The following is a 20,452-nucleotide window of genomic DNA, read 5'->3' as shown; positions in this document are numbered from 1 at the left end:
GAAATGTTACACAATTGTTTTGATGGCATGAAGGAATTTTATTTGGTACAATATTTAAATATTACAGTATATATTATAAATTATTTACAGTATAAACATTGCCCCTTTTATGATGGGCTGACAAAAGAAGTGTGTGTATGTGTATAGATTTTTTTTTTGTTTTAATATTGTAATTGTATCTGACAATTGCAGTATTTATGCAGTGGCATCTGCCAACTTAAGATTTATTTTGTGTCATAGTGAGCACGTTGGAAACCACACTGAAACCATATTGGTTCCTAAGCCTTTAATAAGGATTCCTACCAGTCCTTTATTCATGACTGTAAAAAGAAATGTAGTAATTATGATGTTTCCGAGTGATAACTATGTAAAATATTTATTGTAGTAGTTTAATTTTCTGGATATCTTTTTTACACTGTGTTTGTACATGGAAAATCTAGAATCAGTTAACATCTCCATTATGTGACACACACAGCTCCCATCTTTCTCTAGTTAAGTCAGCAATAAAAACAATTTTATGATTCTTTACAAGTCTAGCTAATTCCAGGCTATAAAAAAGCACTTTATAAATGGGCGATCCATTAATTAGTCTAATGTTCTGTGGTAATGATGTCTGCTTTATTTCAGAGTCACTTACACAGAAAGTGAGATTGCATTTCGGTCCATTTATGCCTCTTCGAGAGTGAAGTGCTGCACAAGACAATGAATCTATCTAGTAATTAACGGGGATAATTGCAGTAGAAAGCAGCCTGGTGTGTAGGAAGATGAGCCTCTTGCATATTAATGGCTGGAATTACAGGAGACATAAAAAGTGAAGAGACATAAAACAACCTAGTAATCTGTTAATCTTTTACACTTTATAGGAAGTGGCTTTTCAAATTAAATTATTATTTTCCTAGTATGATTAGCATAAATTGCAAGGTGTTTTTTCTTTATCGGGAAGCTGTGTGGCGGCTGTATTGTTTGGTAAAAATGTCACCTACAGTTTTCTTCTAGTTTGTCTTTCAGTTTTTGCACATATAGGGGTTTTGCTAAGACGCACCCACAATCTGACAATGAATTCTGCAATTAAACCAAGCTATGCATATTTTCATTACCTTCAACCCTTGTAAAGATCAGGACAGTTTAGAGATGCGCCAGTACATTAAGAAGGTCTCTATCTAAATAATGGAAAAAATGTTTTCACATATTGGAGAATGTTTCTCAGATGTGGCCGTTTTTACAGCTGATAAATGTGTTTGTATGGGTGTAGGCCACCATCCACCAGCTTTAAGATAAACACCTCTTATGCCGTGTACACACGGCCGGACTTTTCGACCGAACTGGTCCGACAGAACGAATCCGGCGAACAATTCGACCATGTGTGGGCTTCAGCGGACCTTTTCTGTCGAAAATCAGAAGGACTTTAGAAATAGAACACGTTTCAAATCTTTCCGACGGACTCGAGTCCGGTCGAAAAATCCGCTTGTCTGTATGCTAGTCCGACAGATGAAGAACGACGTTAGGGCAGCTATTGGCTACTGGCTATGAACTTCCTTATTCTAGTCCGGTCGTACGTCATCACGGTCGAATCTGTCAGACTTTGTTGTGATTGTGTGTAGACAAGTCTGATTCAACGGAACTCTGTCGAAACTCCGTCGAGAAGTCCTTTGGAATTCAGTCCTTCGAAAAGTCCAGTCGTGTGTACACGGCATTAGGCTCCTCTTGGAAAAGAGATGGCTGGAGATGATTAAAATCTTAGGCAGCCTAAAAGACATCTTCCCTAAAGGTGTTGAGGCAAATGAACATGGCGCAGAAGTTTGAAGAAGAAGTTAGTGGGTAACAGCTATGGACTGTGCAAGCAGAGAACTACTGTAGTAGTAAGCCCCATCATAGTGATAGCCATGGTCTTCCAGGTCTTGTGCAGGCCCTTCAGCATAGTGAGCACAAGGGGTTGCTTGTTCAGCAAGGCTGTCATTCACAGAATGCAGTGTATTTTTTTTTCAATAAATACAAGACTATCTCTGACTGCACAAGAGGGATACGCAGTGTGATCCCAACTTCGTCCAATCAGGAATCACTTTGTATTCCTTATAAAAAAATATGATGTGTTGTGTAAATGGCAGCCATGCCAAACCATCTTCCCCCTGTGTTCCTTATGCAGAGGGGCAGCTGCTGGGCACAAGACCCCAAAGACCGACACTATCACCTTAGTAGTGTCAACTACTGCAGCGATTGTCGTCTTGCACAGAGGTACCACAGGTTTGAAATATGCATACATAAATTGGTCCAAGCTTGGCCAATGTAACTATGCAATAAAAAAACATACCTGGAGTTCAGCTCTTTTTTTTTTTTTTTTAATTTATTTTTATTCAAATTTTCCTTATAAGACACAAAGACATAAAGACATATACAAATTGGTTGTCTAGCTTGTACAGGTAATATCGCAAGTACATCAGGTAAAAAAAAAAAAAAAAAAAAAAAAATGAAAGGGAAAGAAAAAAAGAGAGGAATACATCCATGCAATACAATTTTAACATGTAAGTGAAAAGGGGATTTTTGGAATTTTTGGGCCGCCCCCCCCACTGCCCATAAAGGCCTATACCTATTAACTAGGAATTACATTTAATCGTCGATTCTTGGTATCGTAACTGAAGCTAGTCCAACATTAGTAAGCAATGTTCATTTCCTCCAGCCACCCACTCCAAACCTTATTAAATTTCAATTGGCAGCCTCTATTAAGATAGGTATCTTTATATAGTGGAAGATTATCGTTAACCAAACGTTTCCACTGGACATTTGTGGGGGGATAGGGCTTCTTCCATTGAAATGTTATGGTTTTCCTAGCGTAAAATAGAAGCAAGCCAATCATCGTGCGTTTAGCTACAGCAGGAACTAATTTTTTTATAAGGCCCAACATACAAATCTCCATAGACAGTGGTAGATTAGTGGATGCAATTTTATTGATTAGGCCTAGTACCTCCCCCCAGAATTGTTGTATCTTTGGACAATGCCAAAAGATATGGGAAAAATCTCCGGGGGTGTAGCTACATCTCCAACACTTAGGGGAGTGGGCAGGATTTATCAAATGAAGTCTGTGGGGAGTGAAATACGCCCGGTGGACTATTTTAAATTGGACTAACTTGTCACGTATAGAGACTAGCGAACTAAAAGGGAAGTCCCAAACACCATCCCAATCTTCGCCACTCAAAGCTGGAATGTCACGCTGCCAACGGGACAAAAGGCCGTCCAACGGAGGCAAGGACTCATAGATTAAATGCTGATATATGTGAGATATAGGTTTTTTTGTACAGCCGGATCTAAGAGTAGTCTCCAGTTTAGACTGTATTAATATACAGGACGAACGTGGGAATTGGGCTTCGAAAGCATGCGAAAGTTGAAGATAACGGAACTGATAGTGCTGCGGAAGATTATACTGGGAGGAAAGCTGACAAAAAGAAAGCAGTGAGGTGCAAGACACCACTTGTGAGATTAATTTTATACCATATCTAGTCCATATCTGGGGGTCAATAGATTTGTAAAAATGTGGTAAATTGGGGTTTAGCCATAGGGGTGTATTAGGGGAAATTCCCATCTGGCTGTGTTTTTCAATAGCCAAGCCCATTTTCCAGGCCCGTAAAGTAGTAAGCATAGACGGAGTTAATAAGTGTGGGGCACATGGGCCTCTGTAAATTAGGTATTGAAGAGATTCCCAGGAGCCTGCCACAGTGGCCTCCAAAGCGGAGGCCACATTGGTTTTATCAGGATTTAGCCACCAGACCACTGTCACCAGCTGTGTCGCCAAAAAGTACTTATAGCAATCTGGAAAGGCCATACCACCCTGCGATAGTGGCCTCATTAATGTAGTTAACTTATATCTCGGTGGTAAGGAGCCCCAGAGAAACTCTGAAAAGCGTTGGTTTAGTTTAGTAAAGAAGGATTTAGGAATCCACTGCGGGGAATGGCGGAATAAATATATGAATTTGGGGATGACCTTCATTTTAAGCAAGTTGACCCTTCCCCATACCGATAGGGGGAGATTATTCCATGCCTTGAGTTTAGCTTTCATATCCCCCACTACCGGATCCAAGTTTAATTTAAGAAAATCTGAGGCTTGTGCAGAGACACAAACCCCAAGATATTTAAAGGAGTCAACCCACTTTAATGGGCTATCTGGAGAGGATGTCAATTTGGCTGCTTGATCTATTGGAAATAGAGTAGATTTTGGCCAGTTTACCCGGAGGCCCGTTACCATGGAGAAAGTGTTGAGGAGTGACAGAGCACCCTGAAGTGATGGACCCGCGTCCCCCAAAAATAAAACCATGTCGTCAGCATACAGGGCTGCTCTCTCCTCCAGCATGCCTATCCTAAGCCCCTTAATATGAGGCGATGTACGGAGAGCCTCTGCAACTGGCTCTATAGCTAGAGCAAATAGAGCCGGAGAAAGAGGGCAGCCCTGTCTAGTTCCCCGAAACAGTTGAAATGGAGTTGAGAGTCTGGAGCCCAAACGAATCGATGAGATGGGACACCTATAGATCACCTGCAACCATGATATAAACCGTAGTGGAAAACCCATTCGACGTAGAGTCTCCCACAAAAAGGGCCACTCCACAGTGTCGAATGCCTTTTCTATATCTAGTAGGGCAATAGCTCTGGTACCGGAGTTATTGTGTTGGGCATGAATATTGGTAAAGAGTCTCCTAAGATTAACGTCGGTTGACCTTTTAGGCATAAATCCTGTTTGATCAGAGTCAATAACCGAAGGTAATAATGGATATAGACGGGTAGCCAGCAGTTTGGTTAAGATTTTCAGGTCATTATTCAATAGGGCTATTGGCCTATATGAGGCACATAGCTCTGGGTCCTTAAGGTCCTTATGGATCAAAGTAAGATAGGCCTGGTGCATTGAAAGGGGCAGATCACCCTTGGATAGGCAGAGGGTGTATAATTGGGCCAGGATGGGTGCCAAAAATGCTGCATGTGCCCTATAAAATTCTATAGGAAGTCCATCCGGCCCTGGCGCCTTGCCCAAAGGGAAGGACCGTATAATTTTTAAAACCTCTAAGGCCGAAATAGGGCGTACCAACGATTCTCGTTCCTCATTCGACAGCCAGCCAAGTGCTAGTGAATCTAAAAGGTTTTGCAACATCTCTGGCTGGAAGTCGGGGGGAAGAGCAGAGGTATAAAGAGTTTGGTAAAAGGCTTTAAACATTTGTAAGATTTCTACCTGAGAGGTCACCTTATCCCCAGTTGAAGACCGCAGGCCCGAAACCACTGTGGATGGATATTCATGCTGTGCCAACATGGCCAGGAAACGACCATTCTTGTCCCCCTGTTCAAATAGTCGCTGTCTACCTTTATGCATATCCAATCTTGTAACTTCCGTTAAATGTAAATTTAGTGAACTGCGGGCGGCATTTAATGCGTCAAAATGAGCTGCTGTAGGATCTGTACTATAGATTAATGTTTGATCCTCTACCATCTGTTGTAACCTGTAAGTTTCCCGGCCCTGCTGTTTCTTGACACTAGCGATAATAGAGATATATTGCCCTCTTGTATAGGCCTTGAAGGTGTCCCAGACCGTCTGTGGGGTCGAGGAGCCTTCATTAAGTTCCCAAAACTCAACTAGTCTGGGTGGGATAGTGTCAGCCACCTCAGGGTGGGAAATCCACTGTGCCCCCAGCCTCCACAGGGCCGCATCTCGGCGTGCAGGCGAGCGAAGCTCGATTACCAGTGGGCTATGATCGGACAACCCACTGGGTAGATATTTAGCCCCTATTACATCCGTCAACAGGATTGAATTAGAGAAGGCTAGGTCAATCCGTGAGGCAGTCCTATGTGAGGCCGAAAAGCATGAGTATGCCCTAATAGCCGGGTGTTTCCATCTCCATATCTCCTGTAGCCCCATTGCCTGTGCCCATATAGATAGTTCAGAGCTATAGTTTTTTGATGGGACTGGTCTGTCCAAATCTGGGGAGATAGTAGAGTTGAAATCCCCCATCACCAGCAATTTCGCTGGATAAAAAGGAGCTGCTTTTTCCAAAACCTTATATAATAAATCATGTGTAAAAGGTGGAGGAATATAAACATTTATGATTATATATCGCTGAGACCAGTGTGAAAACACCACCATTGCAAACTTGCCCTGGGGGTCCGTGCACACGTCCTCAATAACACAGGGGAATTTCTTGTGTATTAGGATTGAGACCCCTCTAGCATAAGAGGAGTAAGTCGCATGGATGGCCCTCTGAATCCAGGGTTTTTTTAGAGTTAAAACCTTGCTGCCTGTGAGGTGGGTTTCCTGTAGGAGAATAAAATGTGGAGAGTGGGTTTTTAGATATCTCATCAACAGTGCCCGTTTAAATTTAGAATTAAGACCTCTCACATTCCATGAAAGGACCGAAAAGGTTTCAGCTAAGGAAGTGGCCATATAGGTTTAGGAAGCCATGGCCAAGTAAAATGACTAGGGGAACACCATTTGGGGTAACTCACAAGCAGCAAGATTTTTACAATATACCATGTACCAGCAATGTTAATTTTTAAGGCAATTTTTGAAACAAGCTTATACAAACCATGACAAAGACCAACATAAAACAACAAAAAAATATATATACCCAAGCACGAAGTGCTTATCCGACTAAGTCCCATCTCCTCTCAAAAAACAAAAAAAGGAGGAGGAGAGTTGGGATTAGTTTTCTCCCAAAAAAAAAAAAAAAAAAAAGAACACACACGCAAGCTGCAACTGTATTGCAACTATATTGCAGATATACCCCTAAAAGGGGATATCGTACTACTACTACTATTTGTTCAGGGGTTGGTGGAATCCTATGCGCCCTCTCTACCACGAATGTAGGGGGCATAGCAGGTAAGTCCAACAATGATATAAGAAAGGATTCCACAAACTCAGCTGGTTTATTACCTTCTGTTTTTTCCGGTAGGCCTACGATCCTTAGATTGTTTCTCCTCATGCGATTTTCTGTGTCTATCGACTTATCTTGTAGGGCTTTTACCTGCAGCTGCAAAGCGCGAAGGTTCCTGGAGTCTGCACTGGTAACGTCCTCCAGTTGTGAGATCCGATTCTCAGCCTCTACGAAGCGGGATCTAAATTTGTCCATATCATGCCGAATTAAGCTGATATCTGAAGCCAAATGGTCTATTTTAAACATCACCTTTTCATTTCCAGCTTTAATTGCTGCCAGCAGCTCAGCATGGGAGGCCGCGTGAGAGGCTACAGGTGGAGACGGATCAGGGAGCGTCTGCGTGCTAACTGACATGTTTGGTATGGGAAGCCTCGGAGGTAATATCGCGGCGGCAGCAGGCACAACAACAGCAGCAGGCTTAGCAGGCTTAACAGAGCCAAGAGCAGCAGCAGCAGAGGCAGCAGAGGCGGCAGGGGTGGTGGTGGAGACCGCAGGCACTGTGGAGGACCGGAGCCTACCCGGAGATATGGTGGGACCTCGCGGTGCACCGAAAGCCTTTTTCTTTCCCAGGGTGCCTGTATACGAACGGATCTGGTGAGAATCGGAACTGAGAGTCGCTGGAAGTCAGAGAGTCAGCCCGGCCAGTGCCAGAGAAATTTCAGGATGAATGGTTGGAGCGGAGCTCAGCCCGCACACGTCCTCTCACTCACTCACTCTCTCTCACATCCCCACAGTCGATCACAGCTCTTAGTCTGATCACAAAACTAGCATGTAGTTTTGCCTTAAATGCTACCATGCATAAATCTGTAAGCAACCTGAACTAAAATTTCCTGATTTCCTAACAATATTCAAATATGTCAGTTGAAGTAAACCCCCCTCACCCAATCTGTTTAGATTCTGAACCAAGATGGATGAAGGATCTTTCTGCTTAGAGTAAAGATTCATCTCAAGGGCATTTTATTTAACTAGCTCATGCCAGATGTGGCTGAAAATCTGTTGACCAATGGTTAAGGCCCATCCCGGTGTCAAGCATGTGTACTTGTGTGTGTATATATGTGTGTGTGTGTGTGTTTGTGTATACACTGTGTGTGTTTAAATATATGTGTGTGTGTGTGTATATATACAGTATATATCATTTTTATCTTTATTTCAGTGGATTCTTTAACAAGTAAATCAATTTTGCCTTGTTCTTGAAAGTCTTTGGAACTTACTGTCACGTTTGAAGCCATCCCTTCTAAAGATCGTTCCATGGAAATGTGCCCTGAGTCTTTCTGCCAGATTCTCCTAAATTCATTGTGACATATCTAAAAGAGAACAAATGTGCTTGACAACCATTTCTTCTGGGAACAGACAGTGTTGGCTAAAGAGAAGCCTGTCATTCTTGTACTCAAATTTGAAAGCTTGGTAAAAACTTTAAGTCAGGCAATCAATAGAATAAACCAAGGATTGCTGAGTAAAAAGGGTCCACTTTTACCTTTGCCTTGTTCACGTCCTGAAATGGTTGTTTCAGTTTCTAACAGATGAATCTGCTGAGGTTTTTTTTCACCCAGCCTTGTAAAAATGGCAGAAGGTATGATTTTTTGTCAAAATGTCACGGTAGAGATATTAAAATGGCATTATGTGTGGAAGACAGTTGATGCTGAAGGCCCTCAATGTTGGATGTCACTTTTCCTTAACCACTTCACTACCAGGCCATCACCCCCTTCCTGCCCAGGCCAATTTCTAGCTTTCAGCACTGTCACACTTTGAATGACAATTGCGTGGTCATGGAACACTGTACCCAAATTAATTTCTTGTCATTTTCTTCACACAAATAGAATTTTATTTTGGTGGCATTTAATCACCACTGGATTTATTTTTTGCAAAAAAAAAGAAAAAATTACCAAGAAGATTGAAAAAAAAAATGTTTTGTCAGAAAATGTTGTAATTAAGTAATTTTTCTCCTTCACTGATGTGCGCTGATGAGGCAGCGCTGATGAGGCAGCACTGATGGTGTGGCACTGATGAGGAGGCACTAATATGCAGCACTGATGGGCACTAATAGGTGGCAGTGATATGCAGCATTTATGAGCACTGATAGGTGGCACTTATGGGTAATGATAGGGGCACTGAAAGGCAGCACTGATGGGCACAGATTGGCCTCACTGATGGGCACAGACTGGTGTCATTTATGGGCACAGGGTGGCATCACTGATGGGCACTGTTGGGGCTGCATTGTAATCAGGGCACTGATGATCGGTGCCCCGATTACCTTTACATGTCTCTCCTGACTTTCACTGTGAGGCGTGGAGAGCTGATAAACGACATCTCCTTGTTTACACGTGATCAGCTGTGACTGGACACAGCCCCTCCCATGGGTAAAGAGGCATGGCTCTTTGCCGAGATCTGGGTCACGTTGTGTCCCAGGGACATGGCGCGCCCGCGATCACCACACTGGGTCGTCCCCCCCCCCCCCCCCCCCCCCCCAGGGCGCACAATCTCGGCTATCTCGGCTAAACTGTTTTTTGACAACTATTTACACCTTCAGCCATACAATCCAAGAATTAACACCTATGAAGCCTTCCTGACACCAAGGATGGAATTTTGTAACTAGAACAAGATGGTTCCACAACATTCACGCCTATTATCCTGTTCATGGACAATAATATCTGCCTTTCCATGGGGAGTGGATTAAGGTGTTGGTGCTACCTACCTGTGTGGATTTAAATTCTAGGATATTTTCTTGACACTCAGAACTTAAGGAGTGGCTTGGATAAACTATGAAACGTCTTCAACATTACAGAACAAGTCCAGTTGAATCAGGTGATCTTGCGCCAATTGATGTTAGTAAATACACTAAATAAATTATAACACTATAAATAAATGTGTCTTTATAAACATCTACATAAAGTGACAATGCACAATGTGTGATATTACATGAATGTACAATTAATCAGGTGATGGTGAATGCCATATAGTGAATGCTTCCAAAGTATCCTAAAATTAAAGAAATTAGTGAAAAAATGTCAATAAAATGACACCGTGTGTGAAAAATATGTCAAAAATAATAAATAATAATAAAGTCCTCTTATGTGAGCAAATATATGGATAAAACTTCTGCTGCTGTCAAAGCTTGAACATGTAGTTGGCAAATAAGAGTGTCCATATATTATCCTAATATGGCTTCTTCAATATTATAGTCTCCCAAAACTATCACCTTAATGGTACGAATAAATAGCAGTCAACATCCAAGATCTCTACTATCCTCCATGGGTGGGCAGACCCTTCGGTCTTCCTCCTATGGGTGCGTTGATTCGCTCCAATATCCCCAATATGTATAAGGGAGAGAGTCAATGCACCCATAGGAGGAACATCGAAGAGTCTGCCCACCCATGGAGGATAGTAGAGATCTCGGATGTTGACTGCTATTTATTTATAGTATTATAATTTATTTAGTGTATTTACTAACATCAATTGGCGCGAGATCACCTGATTCACCTTAATGCCCCGTACACATGGTCAGATTTTCCGATGGAAAATGTGTGATAGGACCTTGTTGTCAGAAATTCCGACCGTGTGTGGGCTCCATCACACATTTTCCATCGGATTTTCCGACACACAAAGTTTGAGAGCAGGATATAAAATTTTCCGACAACAAAATCCGTTGTCGGAAATTCCGATCGTGTGTACACAAATCCGACGGACAAAGTGCCACGCATGCTCAGAATAAATAAAGAGATGAAAGCTATTGGCTACTGCCCCGTTTATAGTCCCGACGTACGTGTTTTACGTCACCAGTTCAGAATGATCAGATTTTCCGACAACTTTGTGTGACCGTGTGTATGCAAGACAAGTTTGAGCCAACATCTGTAGGAAAAAATCCATGGATTTTGTTGTCGGAATGTCCGAACAAAGTCCGACTGTGTGTACAGGGCATTACAGTTTAGTGGTATGTGACACACTTAGAGATTTTGCTGCATTTTGATTTTACACTGGAGTTCTGTATTAGTTTTGTTTATTGCTCCCTGATAGTGCTAGAGATTTATTTAACACAAGTCCAGTTGAATGTGACTAACTTGTGATGGGCCGTCCGTCACAGAACTACTACTACAGAAGATATACCTTGGCCTGGATAAACAAACCTATGAGAATTATTGCTTTGCATATTTCCCAAGCTAGGATAAAAGCAAAGCTATGTTTTCCCTAACAATCAATGAAATATATTTTGTTCTCTACCTACAGAGACATGGCATAGGGCTGCTAGGTAAAGCACATTTATTTATGCTTTTAAAGAATAACCAAAATATCTAAGTGATTTGTGTTGGAAAAACTGTGATTTGGAAATTGATGCACCATGCAAAAGTGTCCACAACAAGGTTTATTCAAAATGTTAATTGGGTAAAGTAGCCAATGCATTTCGGGGATCCGAAAATCACCCCTGTTATCAGGTCTGGAATAATAACAATTTCCTTGCTGATTTTTGGGGTTTTCTAAAAGCTGGTAAACTTCAGTATAAATGACTAAAACTGTCATACTGCCATAGCCATATAGCCAATGAGCATTATTTTTACAATCTTGCATATTCCTTTGGAGAAGTTATGAGGAAAAGCACAGTAAAACGGCACTGCCAAATTCTGATCTCACGCTTATACAAAAAAAAAAGTCTTCTCTTTATTTTTCACTGTTATCCTCTTTTCAGGATAATCCAGCATAGTGGCTTTTATTACTGGTCTGTGATATAAACATGCCTGCTGGGCACAAGAGAGTTTTGATCAGAGTAATGATCTGTTTCTCTATAGCTCAGTACCACTACAGCAGAGACTTCCCTCTCCCATTAAACTGGAAATACTGCCTGGCTCTGTGCAGGTTACTGCATCGGGCCAACTCTGTGTCTTGGGTATACATACTTGTTGGATGAGGAGGCTGGGGCAGGGGGTGCAGGATCATTAAACGATGATTAAATAAAAAAAAAAACACAGCATTGTAAAAAAAAAATTCCAGTGAAAGATTGTTTTCCAGAACTTTAAAGCATCTGCTTTTAAGAAATCTAGAAATATCCTTTTAGAATAGTGACCTGGGATTTATCAAGCATGTCCACCCTATGCAATCTTTTATTGTAGGAATTGCAATGGTACTGTGTTTGTGACTCTTGTGCCTGGAGTCAGATTCATGACTTTGACAGATTCACAAATACCTATCGTCATACTGGCAGCAAGCTTTTGGCCAGGAATATGTTTTTTATCTACACAGTGCTACTTCTGAGAAGAAGTAAAGGGAATGACTGAATAAACATGTTCCGCTCCTCTTGAACTGCCTCGCTGTACAGCAGAAAATGATAAACATCTCCCAGGCTGCTCTGTTGGAGATGCAGTATCTTCCTCCAAGATATGTATAATATATGTATGCTGTCACTACTGTCATCCGGGAGAATTGCTGCTTATATCTGTGTGTGTGTGTGTGTATGTATATATGTATGTATATGTGTGTATTTATTAGGTACACCTGTTCACATGCTTGGTAACACAAATTGCTAATGAGCCAATCGCATGGCATCAACTCAATGCATTTAGGCATCTAGACATAGTGAAGACAACAACTTACTGAAGTTAAAATCGAGCATCAGAATGGAGAAGAAAAGGAATTTAAGTGACTTTGAATGTAGTATGGTTGTTGGTGCCAGATGGGCTGGTCTGAGTATTTCAAAACCTGCTGATCTACTGGGATTTTCACACACAACCATCTCTAGGGTTTACAGAGAATGATGAAAAAAAGAGAAAATATCCAGTAAGGGGCAGTTGTGTGGAGGAAAATGCCTTGTTGAGGTCAGAGAAGAATGGGCAGACTGGTTTGAGATGATAGAAAGGCAACAGTAACTGAAATAACAACTCGTTACAACCAAGGTATGCAGAATACTATCTCTGAATGCACACATCGAATCTTGAAGCAGATACAGCAACAGAAGACCACACCGAGTGCCACTCCTCTCAGCTAAGAACAGGCTACAATTTGCACAGGCTCGCCAAAATTGGACAATAGAAGAATGGAAAAACATTGCCTGGTCTGATGAATCTCGATTTCAGCTGCAACATTCAGATTGTAGGGTTAGAATTTGGTGCAAACAACATTAAAGCATGGATCCATCCTGCCTTGTATCAACGGTTAAGGCTGGTGGTAGTGGTGTAATGTTGTGTGGGATCTTTTCTTGGCACACTTTGGGACCCTTAGTACCAGAGGAGGGAGAGGGGGAGACAATAGGAAAAAGGAGAAAACTAGAAGGGGAAGAGTTTAAAATGCACAACCTGGGGCAGAAACTCAAAATCAAAGGAGATCATATCCCATTCACCGCATTACCCCAAGAATCTATTCATGCCATCCATATCTTATCAAATTTCCTGGGACAACTACGACTAGCATTGGTAAGTTTATATAAGGGCAACACTGTTAATGGCAGCATGCCAGGAGTCAACAGTGGTGGGGGGGGGGGGGCGACTTCCATTTAAGAAGTATTTCTATTCAGGCATAGAAAAATGCAAAGAAGACAAATAGCTTATTGTAACGGCTGAGCTTCACACCTTCCAGCGCTCCCAGAAGGAGTATCTTGGGGTCCAGGGGTAGAGACAGGTCCAGTGCACCATTATTAATAGTTCATAGGACCAAGTCCCAAAAAGCACCAAGCCTGGGGCAAGTCCAAACCATGTGATAGAAAGTGCTGTCAGCTCCTCGGCATCTAGGGCACAAGAGACTGACCGTGGTATAAATATAAGCTAATCGGACAGGTGTATAATATACTCTATGCTAAAATTTTACTTGAATAAATCGATCTTTAACTGAGATCATATTTGTGATATAGTAAGACATACAGACCTCCATATGACAGATTTACTACAAGTCGCCCACAATAAATGCTTAGTGGCCCCCGCTCAGGCTAACAAAGTTCGATGAATTGGATGCCGCTGATTAGTGAGGGTGCAGGCTGGGGAAAGGTTCGTCTATATCCAAAGCACGTAGAAGTAGGAAGAGATAGCTTGGCCATAGCCCAGCTTTTTTGGCCATATTTCTCTTGCGGGTCACAGGAGTACAATTTACTTTTGTCCTGTAATCCAGAGTCAGCTGATGGCGGGTCATCCCGTACCTCTATGAATCTGAGCCAGCTACTGGAGGAGCAAAATGGAGAGCGGTGACCGACAGTCACTGCTCTCCACTCAGAGCTGACCGAGAACTGAGCTATTGAGGTATTGTGGTATTTAACATATTTTTATTGTGGGTGGAATTTTTGTTTTTTCTAATAAAGAATTCTATATAAACTTTTTGTATTTTTGGGTGTTTCCCTCTGAAGAATCCTTGTCCAGGCCCCTTTGGGGTCCCTTTCCCATCTTTTTCCCCCCCGTCCCGGGGTCTTTTTTATATGACCGAGAACTGAGCAATCAGTGGTCATGTGACTACTATAGTCTTAGAGCCAATGTCAGACAGCTGCAGCATGGGGGTAGCTAATGTCTGTTTATTTTTTTAAATCCCATACTTCTCCTTTAAATTGATTGTAGCTATATGAGTGCGTTTTCAACAGCACAGTTGAGTACTGCCTGTTATACCTTTTTTCTTGCACTAACCATTACATTTTCAGGAAAAACTTTCTGAAGTCCACCCCCTTCTTGGTCCAAACAGTACTGATACAGAAAGCCTTAGCAAAATGTTTAGAAAAAAAAAATGACAAACATAACAGTCCCTCCTAGAGGAATAAAAACACACAAATAGTACAGACAATACACAACTGTATTTTCAGACTTTCGCTAACATGTCGCAGTTGGCTGCCCAGGATTACAGGCACACAGGTCACAAATACACTATAAATCTGTCGCCAACACTTTGCTAAACATTAGGCAGTTTGATTTGCATCTAATTGTGTTGCTGATTTGCTTGATAAATGTCCCCACAGTGTTGCAATCCTTGATATGAAAAATGAATGAGTTTGATTACAAATATTTTTGTGTAAAATAACAAAAAATCAATTTTTATGCATTTTTCGGTGTTTGTCGGCTTCTAATAAAAAGTTTGAGTGGAGTATGTATTAACATAGTGTACTAAATAAATTCTTAAAAAAAAAAATTGTAAAAAATAGTTTAAGCCGGCAAATTAGTCACAGTTTACAATCATGTTTACTGATGCATACTGAGACTACTAAACTTTGTCTGGGCATAGACATCAATGACCTCTGGTTATTAAATGTTTAAAGTTGTCATCATTATTAAATCATTTGCTTTGCTTGGATTTACACCACCTGGTGCTATATGAATTCCTTCTCATTGGCTTCCCTTTGCAAGGTTTATTGAGCTCTGTGGTCTAGGGATGATTCAGCTATGTGGAAATTATTAATTGTATCATGGATTTTCAGATTGACCATATTTGTTTTATGAGAAGCGTGTAACACGGTTCCAGCTTTATGTATAATGCATTTTATTTCTGCAGGTGCTTTTTATCTTTCTTTGGGGTTTTCTTAATTGCAAGAAACCAAAAGAAGCATTCTTTCCAAGAACCGTATATAAACTTTGGTGAGATTCCCGGTGAGTATACGTATGACAGTCTGGGTGTATACTGTACATTAGATATTGGCATACTATACTATAGTCCCTATAGGCAAAGATGCTTTTATTGAGTTAAAAAAAAAAAAAGTCAGCCAATCTATTGTAAAATATTGAACTCAAACAGGCAATGTGCAGGTATCAGAAAAGAATGGCGGATCTCCACTGCAGGAAGTGGCATACTTTTATACCTCACCCATTTTTGACAGGGTGTTCTATCAGATTACGGCTACCCATCAGATTGTGCAACAGAGGTGAAGTTCAGGACCAAAAAATACTTACTGCGCATGCGTGATGCGTTTCATACACTTTATGATCTGACGGATAGCAGTATTCTGATAGAACACCCAATGCGGACATCTTAGTCTTAGTCGGCTACGTCTTGAGTTGCAGAGTAATTTTAGCAATAAAATGAGTGTATATAAATCAAATTGAAATTGAAGACGTAGCTGGGTGTAGTAAAATGTACGCATGGTGTCTATTCCACTGCGGAGCTAGAACCACCACTAGGGGGCGAGCATGTCCCCAGTGTTTTATCAGAATACTGCTATCCATCAGATCATAAAGTGTGTGGAACGCATTGCCCTGTGGAATGCATGGTGGAACACATCGCGCATGCGCAGTAAGTATAGTTTGGTCGGAATGTCACTTCCATTGCACATCTGCATCTGCATCTGATGGGTAACGGTATTCTGATAGAACAAGGGCAAAGGGAAGAAATTTCACAGCTCTGCAGTGCCACCTGTAGGTATTTTGCAAACAGAAATTTGAAACGTAATGACAAGTTCAAACAGCAAGGCAGTTGAAAGCACAGTAAGGTCAGCCATACAAGGTTCAAAACTTGGCCGGTTCAACAGGAACGGGCCGAGATTCGAACTGTTAATGGGCAGGATAAATGCAGAGCCGATCCGCCCTATACGCTCACTACGCAAGTTATGTAGGGCCCCACAAATTACTCGAGGCCCCGCCTCCCCCTCGTGTCATAGCATGTCAATTAATGTTTACAACATCCAGTGGCGGAACTTTAGGGGTCGCTGCAGTCGCATTTGCGACTGGGCCCTTCCGCTATACCGCTGTGGGGGGGGGGGGGGGCCCAAAGCCCAGCATCCTCGAGTGTCAGTGTACACAGTGGAGAGGAGAAGGGAGGAGTCTCTGACCTGGGCAGGTATCAGTTTCACTTTCACTCTGCTTGAACACTGTTGTTGATGCCCGGGTCAGAGGCCCCTCCCCTCTCTGCTGTATACATTTGGAGATAGAACTACTAGCCCCAGGGAGATCCCCCTGCCTGTGAACACCATAGAGCTGCCGATCACCGCCTCCCACCTCCACCAGCCAGGTACAGGGGAACCTCTGCAAGGGGGGGAGTCAGCTGTTTGGGGACCCTGATGTAAGAGGGGGGCTTTCTGGGGACACTGATGTAAGAGGGGCCCTCTGGGGACACTAATGTAAGAAGGGGGGCTCTCTGGGGACCCTATGTAAGGAGGGGCTCTCTGAGGACACTAATGTAAGGGGAGGCTCTCTGTGGACCCTGATGTAAGGGGAGGCTCTCTGTGGACCCTGATGTAAGGGGAGGCTCTCTTGGGACCCTGGTATAAGGGGGGGCTCTCTGGGGACCCTGGTGTAAGGAGGGGCTCTCTGAGGACCCTGATGTAAGGAGGGGCTCTCTGAGGACCCTGATGTAAGGAGGGGCTCTCTGAGGACCCTGATGTAAGGAGGGGCTCTCTGAGGACCCTGATGTAAGGAGGGACTCTCTGGGGACCCTGGTGTAATGGAAGGCTCTCTGGGGACCCTGGTGTAAGTAGAGAGGCTCTCTGGGGACCCTGGTGTAAGTGGAGGCTCTCTGGGGACCCTGATGTAAGGGGAGGCTCGGTGGGGACCCTGACGTAAGGGGAGGCTCTCTGGAGACCCTGATGTAGGGGGAGACTCTCTGGGGACCCTGATGTAAGGGGAGGCTCTCTGGGGACCCTGGTGTAAGGAGGGGCTCTCTGAGGACCCTGATGTAAGGAGGGGCTCTCTGAGGACCCTGATGTAAGGAGGGGCTCTCTGAGGACCCTGATGTAAGGAGGGGCTCTCTGAGGACCCTGATGTAAGGAGGGACTCTCTGGGGACCCTGGTGTAATGGAAGGCTCTCTGGGGACCCTGGTGTAAGTAGAGAGGCTCTCTGGGGACCCTGGTGTAAGTGGAGGCTCTCTGGGGACCCTGATGTAAGGGGAGGCTCGGTGGGGACCCTGACGTAAGGGGAGGCTCTCTGGAGACCCTGATGTAGGGGGAGACTCTCTGGGGACCCTGATGTAAGGGGAGGCTCTCTGGGGACCCTGGTGTAAGGAGGGGCTTTCTGTGGACCCTGATGTAAGGGGAGGCTCTCTGGGGACCCTAATGTAGGTGGAGGCTCTCTGGGGACCCTGATATAAGGGGAGACTGTCAAGTGTGGCTGTGTGGCAATGGCAAATGGTTTACATAGCTCACGGCATCACGGGTCAGGTAGAGGGCCCCTTAGCAGAATTTTGCTTAGGGCCCCAGGGAGGTCAGGATCGGCACTGGCTAAATGTACCAAGTTGATCGATCGTTTGATCAGTTTGGGTACAATCAGCTTGCCGGATTCTCTTGCGATTATCGCTAATGGCTGCTATAGCCGCTAGAGATATAATCACTGTCTTCTCCCGACAAGCAGACAATGGCTCGGCAGGAGGGATTCCCCTATCAGCACTGTGTTGATGGGAGGATCGTGCAAATTTCTCACAGGTTGCAGGAAAGAAATTTGCACCATGTATGGCCTGATAACTCACAATAATTTAGACTTCAGTGAAAGTGATTAATAAAGGTTATTGAACTTTTCTGACATAACGGTTTGCACACTCCTATTCCAAAATAACATTATTGCGCAGCAGGATTGCATGATTCCTTCGGAAGGTGTTAAAGTAGCAATACGTTTTAAAATGAATATTCGGGGAATTCACAGGTGAAGTGCATACATTTCACCTGTGACATTATGTTTCAAAACTATTTTGCCAAAAGATTTTGTGATTGTGTTCAGATTTCCAATCCAAGCACCCCTGCAAGACCAATTAGATATTTCAATGACTATGGGGGGTCATTTACTAAAGGCAAATCCACCTTGCACTACAAGTGCAAAGTGCACTGAAAGTGCATTTGGAAGTGCAGTCGTTGTAGATCTGAGGGGAAGATCTGAAATGAGGGGAAGCTCTGCTGATTTTATCATCCAATCATGTGCAAGCTAAAATGCTGTTTTATATTTCCCTTGCATGTCCCCCTCAGATCTACAGTGACTGCACTTCCAAGTGCACTTGTAGTGCAAAATGGATTTGCCTCTAGTAAATAACCCCCTATATTCTGAATGCAGTTAAAGGTTATCTCCACCTTTTTAGCAGCATGTTACATCCATATTTAGGGTGTAACAAATAACATGCTGCTAACCACCCCAAGCCCCACCTATGAACCCCGAACCATAACAGGGGGCAGAAATTCCTCTCCCCTGAAGTTGCTGTCCCTTTTCAAATCTGTGTGGCTGTGTTTGGCTCCACCCACACAGCTGCATTATTCATTCACAGAGATCTGAGAATTAATAAACTACAAGTCCCATCTTCCACCACGGCAGACTGCTTTGTAGTTCTCATAGGACAACGAGTATGCGCATCAGCACACTCCTAGTCCCTTGACACGTCCTGCAGCTCAATGGCTGGAAGCCTTTTATGGAGGTATGGGCACAGAGCTGTAGGAAGTGTATGCATGAGCCTGACATTGCACCCGTGATCCGCTGATTGCAAGTGCAATACTTTGCAGGCTCCTGTGTAAAAAAAAAAAAAAAGATTTTTTTCCTTTTTATAATTTTTTTCTTGGGCACACAGAACATTTATTTAACTCTCCTAGAAGCCAGCAGCGTTTTTGCAGGAAAAAAGCCTGACTCCTGTTTGAGCATCTACTTTTTTAGACGTTTTCTGTTTGTATGTACTTGCGCTTATTTTTGCGCATATGCGTTCACGCAATTTTCAAGGAAGTGTGCATGCGTGAGCGAAAACGTATTTTCGCGTTTTTGTTTCTGCAAAATGTAAATGGGCATTTGCACACACTTTTCGCGCAATCGGGCACATTTGTGTGCAATTGAACGCATGAGGCGTAAATTACTGACCAGAAATGCAGATTTAAAAAAAGGTTTTTTTTTTTTACTGAAGAATGCACAGCTCTTCTTTACACACTGGTGTGCATAGGCACATTGCAATTAATGGGCTGTATTTTAGCTCAGTGGGAAAAAAAAAAAAAAAAAGCTGTACTGAGCTTTTTCTAGATGCAGTGTGCAAGAGTCCTAAAGCTTTTACAAGCTTTTAGGAGCTTTTACAGGCATTAAGCTCTTGGGCATAATATATAAATAATTTATTCTGGTCATTGAAATAAATGAACGCTCAAGCACTAACGTTTAGCAGCTTTTAGTTTAGCTTCAGTCGTTTTTTTTTCTGCCCAAACTGCTGCTCCTGGACGCACTGGCAGTGGGTTTTTTTCCTGCTTCTCAAAAACTCTGCCACTAAACGCAGTAAAAGCCTATGTGTGCATGGACACATAGGCTAACATGGAGGGGAGTTTAGCGGCAGGAAAAGAAAAACCTCAGATGCCCCTAGCAGCAGCTGTAAAAACATCTATAGTGTGTATGAAGCCTTAAAAGCAAACTTTGCCTTTAAGGCTGGGTTCACAAGCATTGCTGTGCACATCACATGTGGTGTCTGTGCGATGCTATGAATTCAGCCATACAAACTGATTTCACCCCACAATGGTGCAGGAACCTTTATTTGGTCTGCACTGTAATGTGTATGAACACCCATGCAATCCGATTCCTGTACCATTTTACAGTTCGCACTGAGATCTGCTAAGCGATTTGGGGGTCATTAACTTTACATTGACACCCGCAGCCGTTCGCAGATGTCAGTGTGAACTTCCTGCCATTCAGGTGCGATGCAGGAACCTGGACAGGAATCACACCAGTGTGAA

General features: G+C 43.0%; 1 protein-coding gene across 3 annotated transcripts in view; it reads left to right on the top strand.

Moving 5' to 3' along the window:
- NIPAL2 (NIPA like domain containing 2) overlaps window positions 1-20,452 on the top strand; it is a 176,720-nt gene that overhangs the window by 144,955 nt on the left and 11,313 nt on the right. For 2 of the 3 annotated variants that reach the window (XM_073632028.1, XM_073632027.1), the window contains exon 10: window positions 15,342-15,436. In XM_073632028.1, coding sequence (XP_073488129.1) covers window positions 15,342-15,436 — 95 coding nt within the window. Of the gene's footprint in view, window positions 1-627; window positions 824-15,341; window positions 15,437-20,452 lie in introns of those variants that run through there. The other variant, XM_073632029.1, reaches the window with a different exon arrangement.

Source organism: Aquarana catesbeiana, linkage group LG05, assembly GCF_042186555.1.
Source record: "Aquarana catesbeiana isolate 2022-GZ linkage group LG05, ASM4218655v1, whole genome shotgun sequence".
Taxonomy (NCBI): Eukaryota; Metazoa; Chordata; class Amphibia; order Anura; family Ranidae; genus Aquarana; species Aquarana catesbeiana.
The sequence above is the reverse complement of the archived record's forward strand: the minus strand, read 5'-3'. Positions and strand labels throughout refer to the sequence as shown.